General features: G+C 39.6%; 1 protein-coding gene and 1 pseudogene across 1 annotated transcript; both read right to left on the reverse strand.

The window, feature by feature from the left end:
* Positions 1-1,443: 1,443 nt before the first annotated feature.
* On the reverse strand, positions 1,444-4,032 carry LOC148100266 (UDP-glucuronosyltransferase 2A2-like; annotated as a pseudogene).
* Positions 4,033-14,226: 10,194 nt separating this feature from the next.
* LOC148100267 (UDP-glucuronosyltransferase 2A2-like) lies at positions 14,227-18,101 on the reverse strand. The gene is made up of 6 exons (XM_087849312.1): positions 17,384-18,101; positions 17,079-17,227; positions 16,803-16,934; positions 15,519-15,606; positions 14,964-15,183; positions 14,227-14,699 (listed from the first exon to the last, which is right to left on the reverse strand). Exons 1-6 carry the CDS (start codon positions 18,099-18,101, stop codon positions 14,414-14,416), a joined length of 1,593 nt encoding a protein of 530 aa, XP_087705438.1. The 3' UTR covers positions 14,227-14,413.
* Between the last annotated feature and the right edge of the window lie 302 nt (positions 18,102-18,403).

The raw sequence follows: 18,403 nt of genomic DNA on the forward strand, positions 1-18,403 counted from the left end.
GACCCAGTTCTTCTGGGTATTTGTCTGTCTGCCATAAAACAATAAAACAAGTTACGACCTCTCCCATGCTCCCAGAATGTAGGTGTGAATGCCAGAACACTCTGGAATGCACACAAAGTCTTTGCAGACTATTAAGGATCAACCCTCTACCAACATGACATTGATTATACAACTCTAAGCATATATGAGTAGATATTTCAAAGCATAAATGACAATAAACAATACAAATCTAACAACATCCACAACACAACAGGATTGTTGTGTGTAGCACTGCTGTATGGCACTTCAGCTCACCTCATTATATACCAGAGATGGCACATACCACTTTTTTATGTCTGATACCGATATCATAAATTTGGATATCTGCCGATACGATATGAATTCGATATAGTGTATTTTTTAATCAATAAAACTGTTTTTTTAATATCTCGCTGCATTTTGTATAAGTTCATACTCAAGTTTTAAATAACAAAACACTAAAGCTATTCTGTTATACCTGTATGCACAAAATACACTGCAGCCAAAATATTTCATAGTTCAGCAATACTGATCAATCTAATAAACTTAAACCTACACCATCCTCCCTATTGTGGTATTTTAAAGAGTACTTACCAGAAATATTAAACAACCTAACTAATAGGGTTGCCGACTCCCAGCAAAAAAAAAAAAAAAAATAGGGAACTACCCTCCGCCTCCTGATGTTTAATCAACTTTAATTTAATGCACGGGTAAAAAAATAAAATGCATAGAAATCAATTATTTTTCTACAATAATTAAATAGATTCAACATCTTTCTTCAACAGAATTGCAGACTGCACAGATACCTCCCCAAAGGAAAAAGTATTATAGCTTACCAGGATATATATTAGACTTAATAGTTGCTATATAGAGTAATGGACTTCTATACATTTTACATCAGATTAAAACTTTGGGTGTGTGATTCAGATAATTATTTATTAAAAGCTAGACATTTTAAATGAGAATACGAAGTTTTCTTTGTACCCCCTTTTCCCTGTTAATGCCCTACCTGCCCTCGATATCCGATATCCCCAGTAATTTAGGTCAGTATCCAATGGATATGTAATATCGGATTGGTCCATCTCTATTATATACTGTACCTTTAACTTTTGTACACGTGCTTTTTTCGCTTCACTCCGCACGCGAGCCTTGTGTCCTGCGCTGAGCAGAGGGGGGAGGGGCGGTAGTTACACTCGCAGTAGCACAGGAACAACAACAACGTCACATTAGAAAGCTATAGTGATCATCCACAACTATTTTCATTTGCGGATGATAAAGGATTCAGAAAGTTTATTCATGCAGGCCCATATGACAGAGAATGTGCATCTTCTTTTTGTTTTCATATTATGAATATGCATTTAATGTTGAATGCATGTTTAATTTATGTCATTGCAGATTTAAGAAAGTCTGTGTTTGGTACCAAGTTTACGTACCCAGGAGGTCATTCTGAGGGATCCAGTCATATATTCTAGTGTTGGCACTCAAGGTTTCTGGTTTTTATCCTCTGTACCTCCACACCACCTATAAAAATAACACATTTCTTAACTTACATGTTTTTTTTTCTGTTGTAGTATACTTACAGCCCAACCCTAAGTAATATATCACAAAATATTATTTCTTCTATTTCCTGAAGAAAATGCAGTGTGAATGCTGATAGTTGAAGCTTTGAGCTGGATTGTGATTCCTGAATGTTAAGTTAAAAATGTTGAATGAGCTGAAGAAGAGAATTTTTCACCTGAAAATAAAAGTGCCAAACAGTTGAAAGCTGACACAGAAGAAGTTTCAAACTTGAAAGGTAGATCAACATGTTTAAATACACATTAGAAAAAGCTGAGTAATGACAAAAGAAAATTTAGAGTCAGAAAACATCTGAATGAATATTGAAATCTGATATTCTTTAAATGACTTGGAAGTACATATGTGAAATGTCAAAAAAAAAATTGAATCAGAACAAATCTAGATGAGTGTTGACAGCTTATATTCCTTAAATTTGTAGAAGAGTGGAATTATGTATTTTAAATGTCTAAAATCAAGAATCACAAATGAAAAAAATGAATATTTGAAGAACATCTGCTGACTGTGTGTGTGTGTGTGTCAGAGTAAAAACAGCTATTAGATGAGGTTAGATGAGTTTAAATGTGGGAGAATCCACTAGTCGCTGCAGTAAAGGCCTGGTAACGCATTAAAAATAAGGTAACCCACTATCTTGTGATCTCCTTGAGTTCGAGACTTCAGGCTGTTATTGTCAGCAAAGGGTTTTATTGTTTTGTTTTAATTTTTATTCAGTGTAATTTGTCCAATTACTTTTGAGCCTCTGAAATAAAGGGATTGTGTTTTTTTTTTAAATAATGCTTTAGTTCCTCACATTTTCATGCAATGTATTTGGTCAACCCACTAAAAATAAAGCTGAAAGTTTGCACTACAATGGCATCTGAGTTATTTTATTTAAAATTCATTGGGGTAATGTACAAAACCAAAATTAGAAAAAGATGTCTCTGTCCAAATATTAATAGACCTAACTGTATATTGAAGCGTGAGGTTAATTTGTCATTAGAAATCATCAGCTGTTGACAAAGTCGGATTTTTCACACTCTGTATTAGGAAAACAAACATAAATATTGTGGAAATAACATGGAAATTGAACACTTGCACGTTGAAATGTCCACAGTCTGCAATGTCATTTAAAAAAAACTAGTTTTTGTAGTTCTGGTGGTCAGAGGTAGAGCACTCTGAAACTGGTTATCTGAATCATGAAAAACTACTCCATGCTTTGCACAAGTTGATTACAGCTGAAACAAAGATTATCCTCTGACCTTTTGTGGGATCTGAGCGAGGCCTGAGGCTATCATGTTTGCCTTCTCCTTGGTGATGTTGTTGATCATGGATCATAAAGTGAAGATCACAATGCCATCATCTCTAGAACTCTGCACAAATTCCTCCAGATGCTGCAACAAGTCAAATATTATCCCACTGCCAGCCAATCAGCTGTTTTCTCATTTTTGTTCAACATTTTGATGGCTTCACTGCTCCTGGCAGGAATATTCTGTGATGTAATGATTAATCAGATGGTAATAGTTGAGTGTCCTTACCTCTGGTAAAGGTTTAGCAGGTCTGCAGTGGATCCCACCAACATATTTGAAGTTGGGGGGGAAAGGACGAAGAAATTCAAAATCCCAGTAGGTTCGGATTAACCAGATGTCTGCTTTACTCATCAACTCACAGGCACTGGTGGGAGTTCCTGTTGCAGTGCATAAGTAATGGACATCAATGTATTTTAAATCAGTGCTTCACGCCTATTTGCTCACCTTTGACATCAGAGTAATATCTGTCTAATATGTTCCAAAAAGTGTGCTCAATCACGATGTCGTGGAGAGCGTAGAAGAGAAAGTTCCACACTCTCTCTGAGAAGTCCATCTTATCTGTGAGTTTGCTCATAGCACCGGGAACAAAGGATGGTGGAGCAGGCATCTGACCACAATACCTCTCCCAGTTATTAGCTAAGGAGAAGCGCAAGGAGAAGACGAGTGGGATCCCCAAAATATCTGCTACTAAGTCACTGCCAGGGTAGTCAGGAAGGTCGTAATTTCCCTCTTTCAACTTCTTCATGACGATTTCTGATTTCACCACACCGTCCAAATACTGGATATTGTACTAAAGGTTTGTCTTTGAAATGTTAATGAATCTGATGTAGATCTCCCAGTAGTTCATATAATCAATCTCGTATATGGAGAATTGGAGGAACTCTTCTAGAAGCTTCTTATAAGCCTCCAATGAGAAAGAGACGTTGGAGGGCTCATAACGAAAGCGGGAGGGTTCATTGGTGTTCATGTACATTGATGAGCTCGGGACCATTAGAGTTACCTGGTGTCTCCTGTCAACCAGCGTCTCTAGAACAAGCTTCATGTTTATCCAGTGGCTGCCATCAGTGTACCACACCAAAATATTTGCTCCATTTGCACTCCATGTTGCACAAAGTACCAGCAGGATGCAGGCAGAGAGACGCAGCTCCATGGTGTCTGAATGTCAGCAGGAAAACTACCCGTGCTCTGATTCTTTGGTGAAAGTATATCAGGAAAGATAATTATTAACTCAATATAGCCCACTCCCACCCACTCCATGGATGTCTCCCAATTCAGCGACCGCACGCTCCTGAGTACGCATTTTGAGACCTATTACGTCACAGCGAAGTGACGACGGCTGTCCCAATCCGAAGTGTATTTCACTACCCGATCTGTGACAGTTGCTGTGTCCCAATTCAGGGTCTGCACGCTTGAAGTACGCATTTCAAGTGCGATTACGTCACCGCCACGCGACGACGGCTGTCCCAATTCGAAGTGTACTTCAAATGCATACTCCAAATGCGCCGTCGATTTCCCCAAATATCAAGCGTGGTCTGGTGCACGCTTCGTGGTCCCATATATTCCACAATTCATAGCGCGGCGGTGGGTGTAGATAATTTTACCGCAAAATACGGCAGAAGGGAGCGGCCAAGAGTGAACTGTCAAAAGTAAAGTATATATATATATATATATATATATATATATATATTAGGGGTGCAACAATACTCGTATCGATATTGAACCGTTCGATACAGTGCTTTCGGTTCGGTACGCATATGTATCGAACAATACAACATTTTTAATTTATTTTATCAACTTTCCTTCTGACGGTGCTGTCTGTGTTGAGCGCTCAGTGGATCTGCGCTCGACAGTGCAGCCTAGGCGGAGTAGTCGAACACAGATTCACTGAGCGCAGGGCAAGCTAGCGAGACAGAAGTTAAGCTCTCCTTGCAACATGGCAAATTGAACCTCCCCCACTCTCATTCAGATCTGGCGTTTGGAACTAGTTTGGTTTTCATGTGATGTATGACCCTGAAGGTAAGCGCGTCATGGACTAAAGTAAAACAGTATGTTGGATGTGCCAGCAATGCTCAATTACATGGGTGGGAACTAGTGTGTTAGCGCAGTTAGCTCGTTAACGTGTTGGCCGTCTAGCCCCACGCATGGGGCAATCCGTGGTAGTTCATTAACGGAGATTTGCCGTGTTGTGGCATTAACCTCATTTCAGATTGACGCTGACAGCACTAGTGGGAACACAACGAACATGACTGCACATTTACCCGATAGCATCCTAGCGCAAAGACAAGTGGAAGCAGACAAAAACAACAAGCACGCATGCTACAAACTTTAGCCGAGTCATTTAGACAGGCGTTAGCACATGATTCTCCTTATGAGGACCTGATATGTTTAATATGCTGCTGAGAATATAGCCCAGAAGAAGCGTATAGTATAGCTTTTATTTTGGAAAGAGCCATTTCTCTGTAATAAACTCTCTTTTCCAAAGATGAGTGATTCCTCAATCAGATACAGGGCTCGCTAAATCGCTAGCCCGACGTCCCGGGGCTAGCGATTTTTCCAGTCGGGCTGCCAAAATCTATCTCTGCCCTGCCCGTCGGCCTATCGTAGGAAGGAAAAATATATGTCAATGCTTTTGCATTCTTTCGGAAATGTAGCTGGGTAATTATGTCATTGGCATCGGTGAGCCACTGTCAATATGTGACATATTGAAATCGCGTTTGAATTTGCGCTTGTTTTTTGCTTTCACTTTGCAATCGCTCGAACTGTGTATAGAGAGCGACAGCACTGATTGGTGAGTGATGATAATTTGCGCACCAATTCGTCTGACATCATCTTATCAATCGTTAGCTTACTATGCAAACATGACAAGTGAAATCTCCCGCAGCAAGCTTAAACATGTGAGAGGTTGATCGCGCAGAGAATCGCTGAGTGTTATGTGAGTGCGTGTGTAAAAGCAGCAGGATATATATTTTAGTTCTGCTGAGCCAAATAAGACAGGTCAGGGTGAAGAAGTGACAGCCAAAGAAAAGCTTACCACAAAACGGAAAAGTTATGACAAATCCGACTATAAGGCAAAAAGAAAGTGCAGCTTTATGGTTTCATGGACAAAAGAATTTCTGTGGCTGCAATATGACGAGCTAAATAACCAGGGCTGCACATAAGTGGTCCGCAGGTGCGCATTCGCTGTCAAAATAAAAAACGCGCACAAGATAAGAAGTTGCAACGCGTGTTTGCGTACATAAGATTTTCTGGAGGAGGACAGACATTTGTTTAGAACTCTTAAAGATGTCAAAGAAGCTCCTTTAAGCAATTACTTTGGTGTTTCTCCACCTCCAAAGAAATGTCAGAAGGAGTCCAAACCACAAAAAAAGCGCGTATTCTCGGACAAGTGGTTGCAGGAGGTGAGCTGGCTTCAAACAAATGATGAACGCACAGAGATGTGGTGCAGAATGTGCCGTGAAAATTTAATAAATGACAAATTAATAAAAAGGCATGAACATTTTTTTTGTATCGAAAAAATATCGAACCGTGACACCAAAGTATCGAACCGAACCGAACCGTGAATTTTGTGTATCGTTGCACCCCTAATATATATATATCATAATAATCTGACAATAATATAATATTGGCCATATTATATTTACATTACCACAGTGAGATGATTTTAGTCTCATGAACAACATTAGCTAATTGTTATTTACTAACTAATCTTAAATGACTGTTCAGTACAGAAATGAAGCCCAACAATCATGTTTTACAGTCCCGTGGCCTCAGCCTCAGATACTCAACTAATCAAAGTGATGTCATGACAAAACATTTTTCTCCTTCATTTCTGTCACACAAAGCTGTATGTAACGTTTCTCGCGGTTAGTATCATGGTTGCTAGGCAACCTGAACAGCGCAACGAAGGGCTAGACCGTCCCATTTCACAAGCCTCTCACTTCCGCACTTCTCGTACTTATAGTACGCACCGTACGTATTACGCATAGTGCGCGTACTTCAAGCGTGCGGTCTCTTAATTGGGACACAGCCAGTGTACTCTAAATGCGTACTCCAAATGGGCCGTCGATTTCCCTAAATTTGAAGTGTGGTCCGGTGTACGTGGTCCCATATATCCCATAATTCATAGCGCGGCGGTGGTCGTGGGTAATTTTGCCGAAAAATACGGCAGACGGCTGAAGCGGAGCGGCTGAAGAGTAAACTTTCGAAAGTAAGTACTGAATATTATGTCACTTATTTATGTGCGAACGTTTAATAATGAAGAACATTAAAACGTTACTGTTGGCCACATGTCGGCAAAGTTATGTGACATTAGTGATGTTTGCACTAACTGGGTTTTAAAGCCTTTACTTTAAAATATACGCCGTTCAGTAGTTGACATTAATCCAACCAGGACAAACTCAGCTGTGTGTGAGGAAGAGGAGGAGGAAGAGCCAGCAGCAGCTGGCAGATGGAGAGAATAGACAGACTGTTCCCTGTTTGTGAAAGACTGCTAGAAAAGTTTAAAAATAACTAATTGTCTGTCCTGAATCAGTCTTATTAGGTAATGTTCAAATATATATATATATATATTTTTTTTATCATTTTAGTGTTTTCAGTGTGGGAGAAAGTACTCAGGGCCTTCAAGTTACACACTATGAAAGGCAGAAACAAGTTTAATATTCAGAAACCTAAAGTATGTATCAGCAGCAGAATGGAGCTCAAAATAAATGTTTGTTTCAGTTCTATGAAGCTTGAGTATTTTGGATTAGCAGTACTGCTGTGTTTGTTGTATCATATTGCTGTAATTGTTTATATGCTTTATATATTCTGAGGTAAGTTGATCTATAGTGTTACATCATATTCTATAAGGATGTTATGTGTTTGTATACTTTCTGTCCAGTTTGACCCATTTAGCAGAAGTCAGCCTGTTTAAGGCTCTGATATCTATTCTGTATGACTTAAAGCAGTTATGACATGGTCTGATTTTCTCACCCAATAACCCAATAAAGGAATATTTAATATATCAGTCTACTCTTCATTTTATCAGAAACAGTTATCACAGCTCGTACATTTTCTTTTTACATGTATATGTAAGCACCGAGCCAAATTTAGTAATGCCATCTTAATAAAATAACATCATTTGTCTCAAAGAAACTTGTCTTTGAGTGAAGATTTAAGGTGATAGGAAATATAAAGAACTTCAACTTGAATCTTTACTGAAGCTCAGTATTTGACACAGAGTTCAAGTTCACTGCTGTAATAACTAATAATGGTTAATATAATAATAACTTTAATATTGGCCATATTATATTTACATTACCAAAGTAAGATGACTTTAGTCTCATGAACAACATTAGCTAATTGTTATTTACTAGCTAATTTTACAATGAGTATTCAGTACAGAAATGAAGCCCAACAATCATGTTTTTACAGTCCCGTGGTCTCAGCCTCAGATACTTATCAAATCAAAGTGATCCCATAAACAAATAAACTAACAGAAAAACTTTTCTCCTTCATTTCTGTCAAACAATGCTGTATGAAACGTTTCCAGCGGTTAATATCATAGTTGCTAGGCAACTTGGGCAGCACAACGGGGGCTAGAGTGTCCCATTTCACAAGCCTTGCACTTCCGGCCTTAGCAGTCTTTGAGTGCGCGGCCCTTGTGGACCGTTAAGGCTGCGTACTTTAGGACTGCAGACCCAGACTTGGGATACAGCCCATGTTTAGTTCTGGCATAGCTTGGAACTTGTTTTGGGTCATTATCTTGCTGTAGGATGAACCCCTGACCAACTAGGCGCATACCAGACGGTACTGCATGGTGCTGCAGAATGCTGTGGTAGCTGTTTTGGTTCTGGGTGCAAAACAGTCCCAGACCTTCACACTTCCTCCTCCATGTTTGACAGTTGATGCCACCACTGTGGAACGATCCTTGCGCCTACTCAATGGCGTACAAAGATCCTGTGTGATGAAGCCAAGATTTCAAATCAATTTTCATCAATCCATTATACTTTCTTCCAGTCTTCAGTAGTCCAATGGCGGTGTTTCATGGCCCAGCCAAGCCTCTTCGTCTTATTCTGACATCTTAGCAATGGCTTTCTTGCTGCAACTCGTCCTGTCAAACTTGCAGCTCGAAGTCTTCTCTTCACAGTTGCAATTGAGACTAGGGCTGGGTATCGTCACTGATTTTTAGAATCGATTCAATTCCGATTCACAAGGTCCAGAATCGATTCGATCCACGATTCGATTTAATTCGATTCGATTCGATTCACTTCGATTTGAATATGGGAAATTTTGACAGTCAGAAATATTATAATTCAGATTAGTACGTTTACATATTTTTGTATCTATAAAAAGGAAGCTGACACACGCAAGACTTTATCAAAGGTGTGAGCGTCACAGCAGATGCCTTTGTGTCAAAGTAGCTGAAGATAAAACACAGAAACACATGAAGGTGATTTTTCCTGGCCTGGGATTTTATAAAAATATTCTGCAGTACATCAAAAACGAAAGAAAACCATTAATCAACATATGAACATTACCTCTGAAGTTACAGCGGTTTTATTAGAGACACGGCTAAGCATTTTGCATTTTGCATAATTTTAAAAAGTTTAAATTTGTTCAGCATTGAACGGCAGAAATTAGGTTTTCTTTTCGGAAGTATATAAAACAGAAAAAAAAAAAAAAGTCGGCCGATAGCGCTGTAAACAACGGTAGACTTGTGCATAACAAGCAAGCGAATAATGAAGAAAACCGTACAGAGAAAGAGAGGGAGAGAGAGAGAGAGAGAGAGAGCTGTGCATCGTGGTCGAAGCAAAACAGTAAAAGTAAGAGTGAATACATGACGATGTTTTTGTGAAGCGTAGTTTGGATCCTCTTTTGCTGCTGGTTCGGTCAATATTGTTTGGAGAGACATCAAACTAACAGCTTTAGAATCAGCGCATAAAGGGCCTGAACACAAAGCGCAGACCCGCCGACAGATCAGAATCAGCGGGCTGTCGGCTTTCAGCCCCGACTGTGAGAAATTCGACATCTAACTGATTCTGATCCGCGGGCTGCGCTGTGTGTTTACGTCTTTGTGCAGAATCCGTGTTCCTGCTCTCATTTACTGTTTTAGCTGTTTGGTGGTTGTTGAAATTTTGTGAGATTTCACCTGAGATTCTGGCATTTCGGGCAAAATAAATTTATATTAAAAAAATCGATTCAGGATTTTAATGAATCGATTTTACGTAATCCAAGCCAGAATCGATTTTAATCGATAAATCGATTATAAAAACCCACCCCTAATTGAGACTTGCTTACTACGACCATCTGAACCTGTGAGCCGCCTATCAAGCAAGCTTTGAATTGGTGTCCTCTGATTCAGTTGTGGCTTTGGGTATCTCTTGACATCTTGACTTTCTTTGAAATTTCTCTATAGGAAAGACCTACATTTTTAAGTGTTATGATGGTCTGTCCCTCCTCCATTGTTAATATCCTTTTCTCACCATTTTTGTAGCAACACAGTACTTTCTGCAGCACAAAACTGTTCAGCTGATGCTCACGAGGGTATGGTATCACAGTGTGTTCCAACACTGCTTTTATGCAGACAGGATAGTTGCAACTAATCCAGAAAAGTTGGAACACCTCTAGAAATTAGTAGAACCACCTTTCAAGCCTGATCAACCTCCACTGCTGTAAACAGCTTTAAATTATTAACCCATTTTGTGTTCCTGAAAAAGGCCTTTTTGTATAATTCTGAAATGTACATTATTTTTCTGTTTTGGGAAACCTTTTTTTTAACCTTTGGCAGTTCAACACTTACCTTTGTACAATTTCAACCTATTCATTGGATTTGAATTACATAAATTGGAATAAATAGCTGGACAATTGAGGTGTTTCAAAACTTTTGATGGGTAGTGTCCCATATGGAAAAGATATATATAAATCTTATAAAGTTTGTATCTGTCTTGTGTGAAACTTGTATGAAAAGCATACAAGAGTGAAAATAGATATAAGATCCCTTGAAAAATTATATAAATGAAACTTGTATGTTTTGGATACTTACTAAAACAATATATGAAAGTAATGAGATAGTGGCCACTTTCATGAGTGAATCATATAAGTTTTTACTATTTCTTTTCCATATGGGGTATTTCAAACACATAGTTGACAGAGACCAACAGATATTGAAAATTCGTCATGGTCTGCTTGTCTTGTCTTGTAGACCCTGAATTTAATTTGTCATAAGTCACTTTTGGACAAAAGGGTCGAAATGTCATGATACAGTAATCTCACTTTATTTCTCTCTGATGTCCTCTGAATGTATTTTATTTTTTCCATCTTAATTGTACTATTTGTAATTACCTGAACCAAATTTTTTATCTAAAGCCTTCACCACCAGGTGGCAGCACATTACCGTAAAGTCTCCGTGTAATGTAGCTACCAATCCCTGTCTTGAAGTAGAAATAAAAACTCACTATTTGCTGTGACCTAATTAAGCAAATCACATACAGCAATTGTTTTTGTATGAAAAGTTTCTCACAAAAAGCTACCTTAGCAAACATATATGAACTGGAAGAAACAGCAGTCTCATTAAAAAAACAACAACAACAAACCCTGTATTATTCAAGGATCATTGATTCATTTTATTCTTGAAGAGCTGTGTGCAGTGATGGAAAGCTGCTCCAGTGTTATTTTCTCCTGAACTGAGCATGGTGTCGTTCTGGGAGGATCTAGTGGTGATGACGGGGCCACCATCAAGGTGTTTCATCCACTGTTTGCTGTCCCTTTGACTAGAAGGCCAGTACTTCCTCTGACTCTCCATTATATTTCCTACACCTTTCAGGGCAGAGAGCATGCTACATTGAGTCACTGCACCATTTTATGGCACAAAGTGGTATTACATGAAAGTACTGCTGGGCCCTATTTCAGCTTCAGCTTATATATCCTCTTTAAGTGTTTTGGGCAGTAAGATTCACTGGTTACTTCTCCAGATTTTGTTCATATTCTGCAGCTATAGTTCATGTTGAAAGTAAAACAGAGTAATTTATCAAGTTCGAACCAATAAGAAAAGCTTGAGATATCTTCCCGTTTACTGCAGCTGCTCCACGGGATGGTGGTGGATACATCGGTAGTCTTTCCCCACCGCCTGGGCCCCCCTCACAAACTGACCCTCAACAAGCTCACAGCTGAATACCTCAGAAGGATCATTCAAGAGAGTGGTGGGTTACCACTATGCAAATGGTTTATCTGTTACTATAATATCATTACATTCCAAATAAAGATGACTTATTAATATGACTTATTATAACATTAAATGCCACAGACTCATGCAGTAGTGATGGGATTTCCGGCTCTTTTTAGAGATCCGGCTCTTTCGGCTCGGCTCACTAAAAAGAGCCGGCTCTTTCGGCTCCGAACCGGCTCTTCAGGTTGTTTTGTTGCTTTAATTATTTAATCAATATATAATAAATAATATAAAATTATGCAGAAAAGGAATTACTAATGTAAAAAAGGTGGTTTTATTTATATATGTTTATATATGGCCCCTAGAGACAAAGCACGTACAAACTCTAAAGCATATACAAACTCCAAAACACATTTCTAGCGTTAACTGAACTTCCAAAACAGAGCTACCTGGATCACTTAAATTACACAATTGAAAGCATGTGTGTATTGTTTGTGTATTTATAGACAAGCACTCATATTTATTCATATAATTAAAAAAAAAAAATCATTTACCTGTTACTACCACACACCAAATCCGGTTGTTGATACTTCCTGGCTTGTGTAGCCACTAGGTAACAAAAGCTCAACACTGCGCCCTGCATCCTGGAGCACTTCTGTTGTCTTTTGTACGTGCTTCTGAGTTTTTACGTGTTTTGTAGTTTGTACATGCTTCTGAGTTTTTACGTGTTTTGGAGTTTGTACGTGCTTCTGAGTTTGTACGTGCTTCTGAGTTTGTACGTGCTTCTGGGTTTGTAAGTGCGTCTGAGTTTTTACGCGTTTTGGATTTGTACATGCTTTGTCTCTAAGGGCCACCATAAATATACTTTATTTATTCACTCCACATAAAATGTAATAAATAAATCCTATAATACAAAAAACAACTATTTGCATTTTAAACTTTTAACTATTTAAATTTTCAGCTTTTTCCTTTTAAACAAATTTAACAACACAAAACACTGCAAACCACAACACAATTAAATATAAATTAAAATATGAAAACAAAAAGAACATGCATATTCTCTGTCATATGGGCCTGCATGAATAAACTTTCTGAATCCTTTATCATCTGCAACCGAAAATAGTTGTGGATGATTACTATACCTTTCTAATGTGAAGTTGTTGTCCCTGGCTCTCTCTCTCTCTCTCTGGCTCTGTTCCTGTGCTACTGAGTGTAACTACCGCCCCTCCCCCCTCTGCCCAGCGTAAAGCACAAGGCTCGCGTGCTGAGTGAAGCGGAAAAAAAGTGCGAGAGAGAGGCTGAGAGAAAGAAAAGAAAAAAAACCCACGTGACGGCTCGCGATAAGGAGCCGGCTCGCGTCGTTCACGTCAAAGAGCCGGCTCTAAGAGCCATTTCGTTCGCGAACGACCCATCACTATCATGCAGCAGATATCAGATTTATTGCTGAAGATATTGACTTCAGTTGCATTGATTTTTTTAAAAGATTATTTTTTTCCCCTTAGTTTGTGGCCATGACACTGCAGAAGATGCTACTGCCTGTATGGAGCTGATGCTGTGGAAAGTCAAAGAAGATGGAAAATTGAAAAAATTATGGGAATAAAATTATTATATGGGGGGAGGGGGAACAAATACTAGCTGTGATTCAAATGTATTATTTTGTGTAAACCTCGTTCAGGACACGGAGGGCAGTTTGTTTTTTGTTAATGGAAATGGTAAATGGCCTGTATTTGTATAGCGCTTTACACATCCAGTCATCCACCCTTTCAAGCACACATTCACACACTGGTGATGGCAAGCTACATTGTAGCCACAGCCAACCTGGGGCGCACTGACAGAGGCGAGGCTGCCGGACACTGGCGCCACCGGGCCCTCTGACCACGACCAGTAGGCAACGGGTGAAGCATCTTGCCCAAAGACACAACGACCGAAACTGTCCAAGCCGGGGCTCGAACCAGCAACCTTCCAATTACAAGGTGACCTCCCAACTCTTGAACCACGATCACATTAACATTTATGTTAATGAGTTCTGTATGTAAAAGTTCAATTTGGAGCCCATCTTCCATATTTGTATAAATGTTGACCACATGTAGTGCCAAGAGGACCCACAGTGGTGACTTTTCATGAGTATTACTTAAGTAAAGGCATAGAATGAATTTTGTGTTTTCCTTTCTTAAAAAAGCAAAACTCAACAGCCAATCAGCATTCTGTTTTTAATGTGAGATTAACTTCAGGTACACCTCTGCAAATCATTACACCTGTCTTCAGTTAAAGTAATCAGTGGTGATGCATATCGAATAAGATGGTGGGAAACTCAACATGCATGAAAGAAAGTCTCATGTAGGTAACAAATATTGCCCCGGCACAACACTGTCAGCACCTTTTTCAGTTGTTATTCAGCCTTCCTTTTTGTCTTTCCTCTCCTGACACAGCACTTGTGCAAACAGAAACTGCAGGTCTTGATGAAGATGAATATGAGGAGTAGAACTATAGTGAGGATGAAGCCCAAGACATCCAGGCTGTGATACTGGTACCAGGTGAGCTCATGGGCCTGGACCCTCAAGTGCTTGGCCCCTTTGTTTCTCAGCGTGAACTCGATCCAGAATACTGCCTCTTCCAGAGCACTCATGGGTCTGTCATGGTGGATGCTGGACAACCGCATAGCATTTTCTTTGTACCTGTGAATGTGTATATAAATGAAAAAAACAATTGTAAAAATGAATATCATGCAGTATTAATCAAAAAGCTATGAGACCATAAAAAATTGTTTACAGAGGTCATTAAAGTTCAGCTCAGCAGGGCTTTCTTGTGTTAGCTGGCTCCAAGGAAAAATGGTTTAAGGTAGATTCTTCCCGTTTCATACTCTGAGCCTGCTACATTTTTTCCCTTTAAAGCCACTTTTCAGTGCCCAATTTAAAGTGCAGATAGTTCAGAGAACTCACGATTTTTCATCGATGACTGTGTTGACAGCATCTCTTAGGTCCTTAGCTGTCATGTAGTTCAAATTGAGAATAACTGCAGCTCCTTTTTCCTTCATATGGACCATGTTGTCTGGCTGGTCAAGAAACATGGGTATGCCCACCATGGGAACTCCGTGGTAGATGGCTTCATAAATCCCATTTGTGCCTCCATGAGTGATGAAAGCTCTAGTTTTAGGGTGACCTAACACATGCCAAATAACCGTGTGAAATTGAAAGTTAGTTTTTCACGTGAACAACAGGAGGATTTCAATAACCCGGCATAAGTGCTGAGTTGAAATTGATTTGCACGTTCTAATACTTATGTGCATTCAACTAATCTTTTAGTGCAACAGATTAGATTTGCACAGGGTGCAATACTATCAATCAAGATCAAATCTGTTAGAAAAGTATAATTGATAATTTTTTCCTTTTGTTAATAAACAGAATGCTCACAGCTTGCATTTCATGTTGAACGTGCGTTTAATTTATGTCATTGCAGTTTTAAGAAAATCTGTGGTTAGTGCCAAGTTTACGTACCCAGGAGGTCGTTCTGAGGGATCCAGTCATATATTCTAGTGTTGGCACTCAAGGTTTCTGGTTTTTCTCCTCTATACCTCCACACCACCTATAAAAGGTAACATATTTCTTAGCTTACATGATTTGTTTGTCTTCTGTTGTAGTATACTTACAGCCACACTTTAGGCAATATATCACAAAATATTATGGGAAAATAAAACTGCAGTATGTGTTTCTAGTTAGCTGTTTTCTACCTGTCATCTAAAACGGCATAATCGGAGTGATTTGGGTATAAAACTCTTTGAATGCTAATTTTAGATTTTATTTTAAAGTTAGATTTATATATGTATTTACAAGATTGATGCAAGTTTTTTTTTTTTCTTTTTACCTGTTTACTGAAACCGGTTCTATTTATAGTTATATAATTGACATCGACATAATCTGTAGACTCTCAGTACATTCAAATTGGATGAAGGTTTTAGGAGTGTTTAGCTCCTTAGTATGTGGCATGCTCTTCTTTTAAGGGGACCAAAAGTAATTGGACTAAAGGGCCATTTCATCATCAGGTGTGGGCAATTCCTTTGTTATGTCATTATCAATTAAGCAGATAAAAGGCCTGGAGTTAAATTTAAGGGTGGTGCTTGCATTTAGAAGATTTTGCTGTGAACAGACAACATGTGGTCAAAGGAATTGTCACGGTCCCTGTGTCTCTCTGGCTGGCCCACACTGGTTACAGGTTGGGTTTTTGTTTCTCTCTCTCTTTCCTCCCTACTGTCTCCTGCTTGCCTGGGCAGAGCTCAGAGTTACTGGGCTCTTGCCTTTGGCTCGCACCTTTCGCACCTGGGTTTATTGCCACCACCTCCTGCTGATCTGTCCGGATCACTCTCGCACTATTTAAGGGTAGGGCTCTGAGCACCTCATCGCTGAAACGTTGAACCCCCATAGTTCATGCTCTCTGCTCTGTTTTAAAGTTGTCTGTCTTTAACTAACCGTCGTTTCTTTAAATAGATTTCCTGGACCTGTTGGCGGACCCTTCCTGAGATTTCTGTGTGTGGCAGCGTGAGTGGAATTTGAGAGTGAGTGGTCGAAGAGGAGCGAGTGTGAGTGGAGTTTGAGTGGCAGTGCGTGATGTAAAATTGGAGATGGCTGATTCTCACAAAGAACATGCAGCCTAAAATGTCCAAAGTCTGCAATCTCATTAAAAAAATGTAGTTTTGGTAGTTCTGGTAGTCAGAAGTAGAGCATTCTGAAACATGAAAAAATGCATAAAATGAATTACAGCTGAAACAAAGATTATCCTCTGACCTTTTGTGGGATCTGAGCGAGGCCTGAGGCTATCATGTTTGCCTTCTCCTTGGTGACGTTGTTGATTACGGATCCTAAAGTGAAGATCACAATGCCAACATCTCCAGAACTCTGCACAAATTCCTCCAGATCCTGTAACAAGTCAAATATTATCCCACCACTAGCCAACCAGCTGTTTTCTTATTTTTGTTTAACATTTTGATGGCTTCACTGCTCCTGGCAGGAATATTCTGTGATGTAATGATTAATCAGATGGTAATAGTTGAGTGTCCTTACCTCTGGTAAAGGTTTAGCAGGTCTGCAGTGGATCCCACCAACATATTTGAAGTTGGGGGGGAAAGGACGAGGGAATTCAAAATCCCAGTAGGTTCGGATTAACCAGATGTCTGCTTTACTCATCAACTCACAGGCACTGGTGGGAGTTCCTGTTGCAGTGCATAAGTAATGGACATCAATGTATCACCAATAGTTTATACAAGGCATCATATTTTCTTAATCAGATCTGATGGGATATTAAAACACTGCGTTTGCATTATTAGCAGATTTCAAATAGTTTTTTTTTAATCAGCCTATTTGCTCACCTTTGACATCAGAGTAATATCTGTCTAATACTTTCCAAGAAAACTGATTAATCACGATGTCTTGAAGAGCGTAGAAGAGAAAGTTCCACACTCTCTCTGAGAAGTCCATCTTATCTGTGAGTTTGCTCATGGCACCGGGAACAAAGGATGGTGGAGCAGGCATCTGACCACAATGCCTCTCCCAGTTATTAGCTAAGGAGAAGCGCAAGGAGAAGACGAGTGGGATCCCCAAAATATCTGCTACTAAGTCACTGCCAGCTTTCCAGGGGTCGGCCAAGAGAAGGTCATAATTTCCCTCTTTCAACTTCTTCATGACGACTTCTGATTTCACCACACCGTCCAAATACCGGATACTGTACTGAAGGTTTGTCTTTGAAATGTTAATGTATCTGATGTAGATCTCCCAGTAGTTCATATAATCAATCTCGTATATGGAGAATTGGAGGAAGTCTTCTAGAAGCTTCTTATAAGCCTCCAATGAGAAAGAGACATTGAAGGGCTCATAGTGAAAGCGGGTGGGTTCATTGTTGTTCATGTATACTGACGAGCTCGGAATCAGTACAGTCACCTGGTGTCCTCTATCAACCAGCGTCTCCAGAACAGGTTTCATGTTTATCCAGTGGCTGCTATCGGCATACCACACCAAAATATTTCCCCCGTTTGCACTCCATGTCGCACAAAGTACCAGCAGGATGCAGGCAGAGAGATGCAGATCCATGGTGTCTGAATGTCAGCAGGAAAACTACCTGTGGTCTGATTCTTTGGTGAATGTATATCAGGAAAGATAATTATTAACTCAATATATCCCACTCCCACCCACTCCATGGATGTGTCTGTGTCTTTGTGAGTGCTCGTGTGTGACTGTGTGCGCGTAAGTGAGTGTGCATGACAGTTAAAACACTGTGGGTGTAGGTGACTCCCTAGAGGTCATAAAAAACCCATTTCCCTTCCAGACCACAGTTATCCAGGTCAAATGTTGAGACCTTTCACAGTTCAACTGGGGGAGGGGTCTTCTACAAT

Source organism: Neolamprologus brichardi, chromosome 12, assembly GCF_056152115.1.
Source record: "Neolamprologus brichardi isolate AB-2024 chromosome 12, ASM5615211v1, whole genome shotgun sequence".
Classification (NCBI taxonomy): domain Eukaryota; kingdom Metazoa; phylum Chordata; class Actinopteri; order Cichliformes; family Cichlidae; genus Neolamprologus; species Neolamprologus brichardi.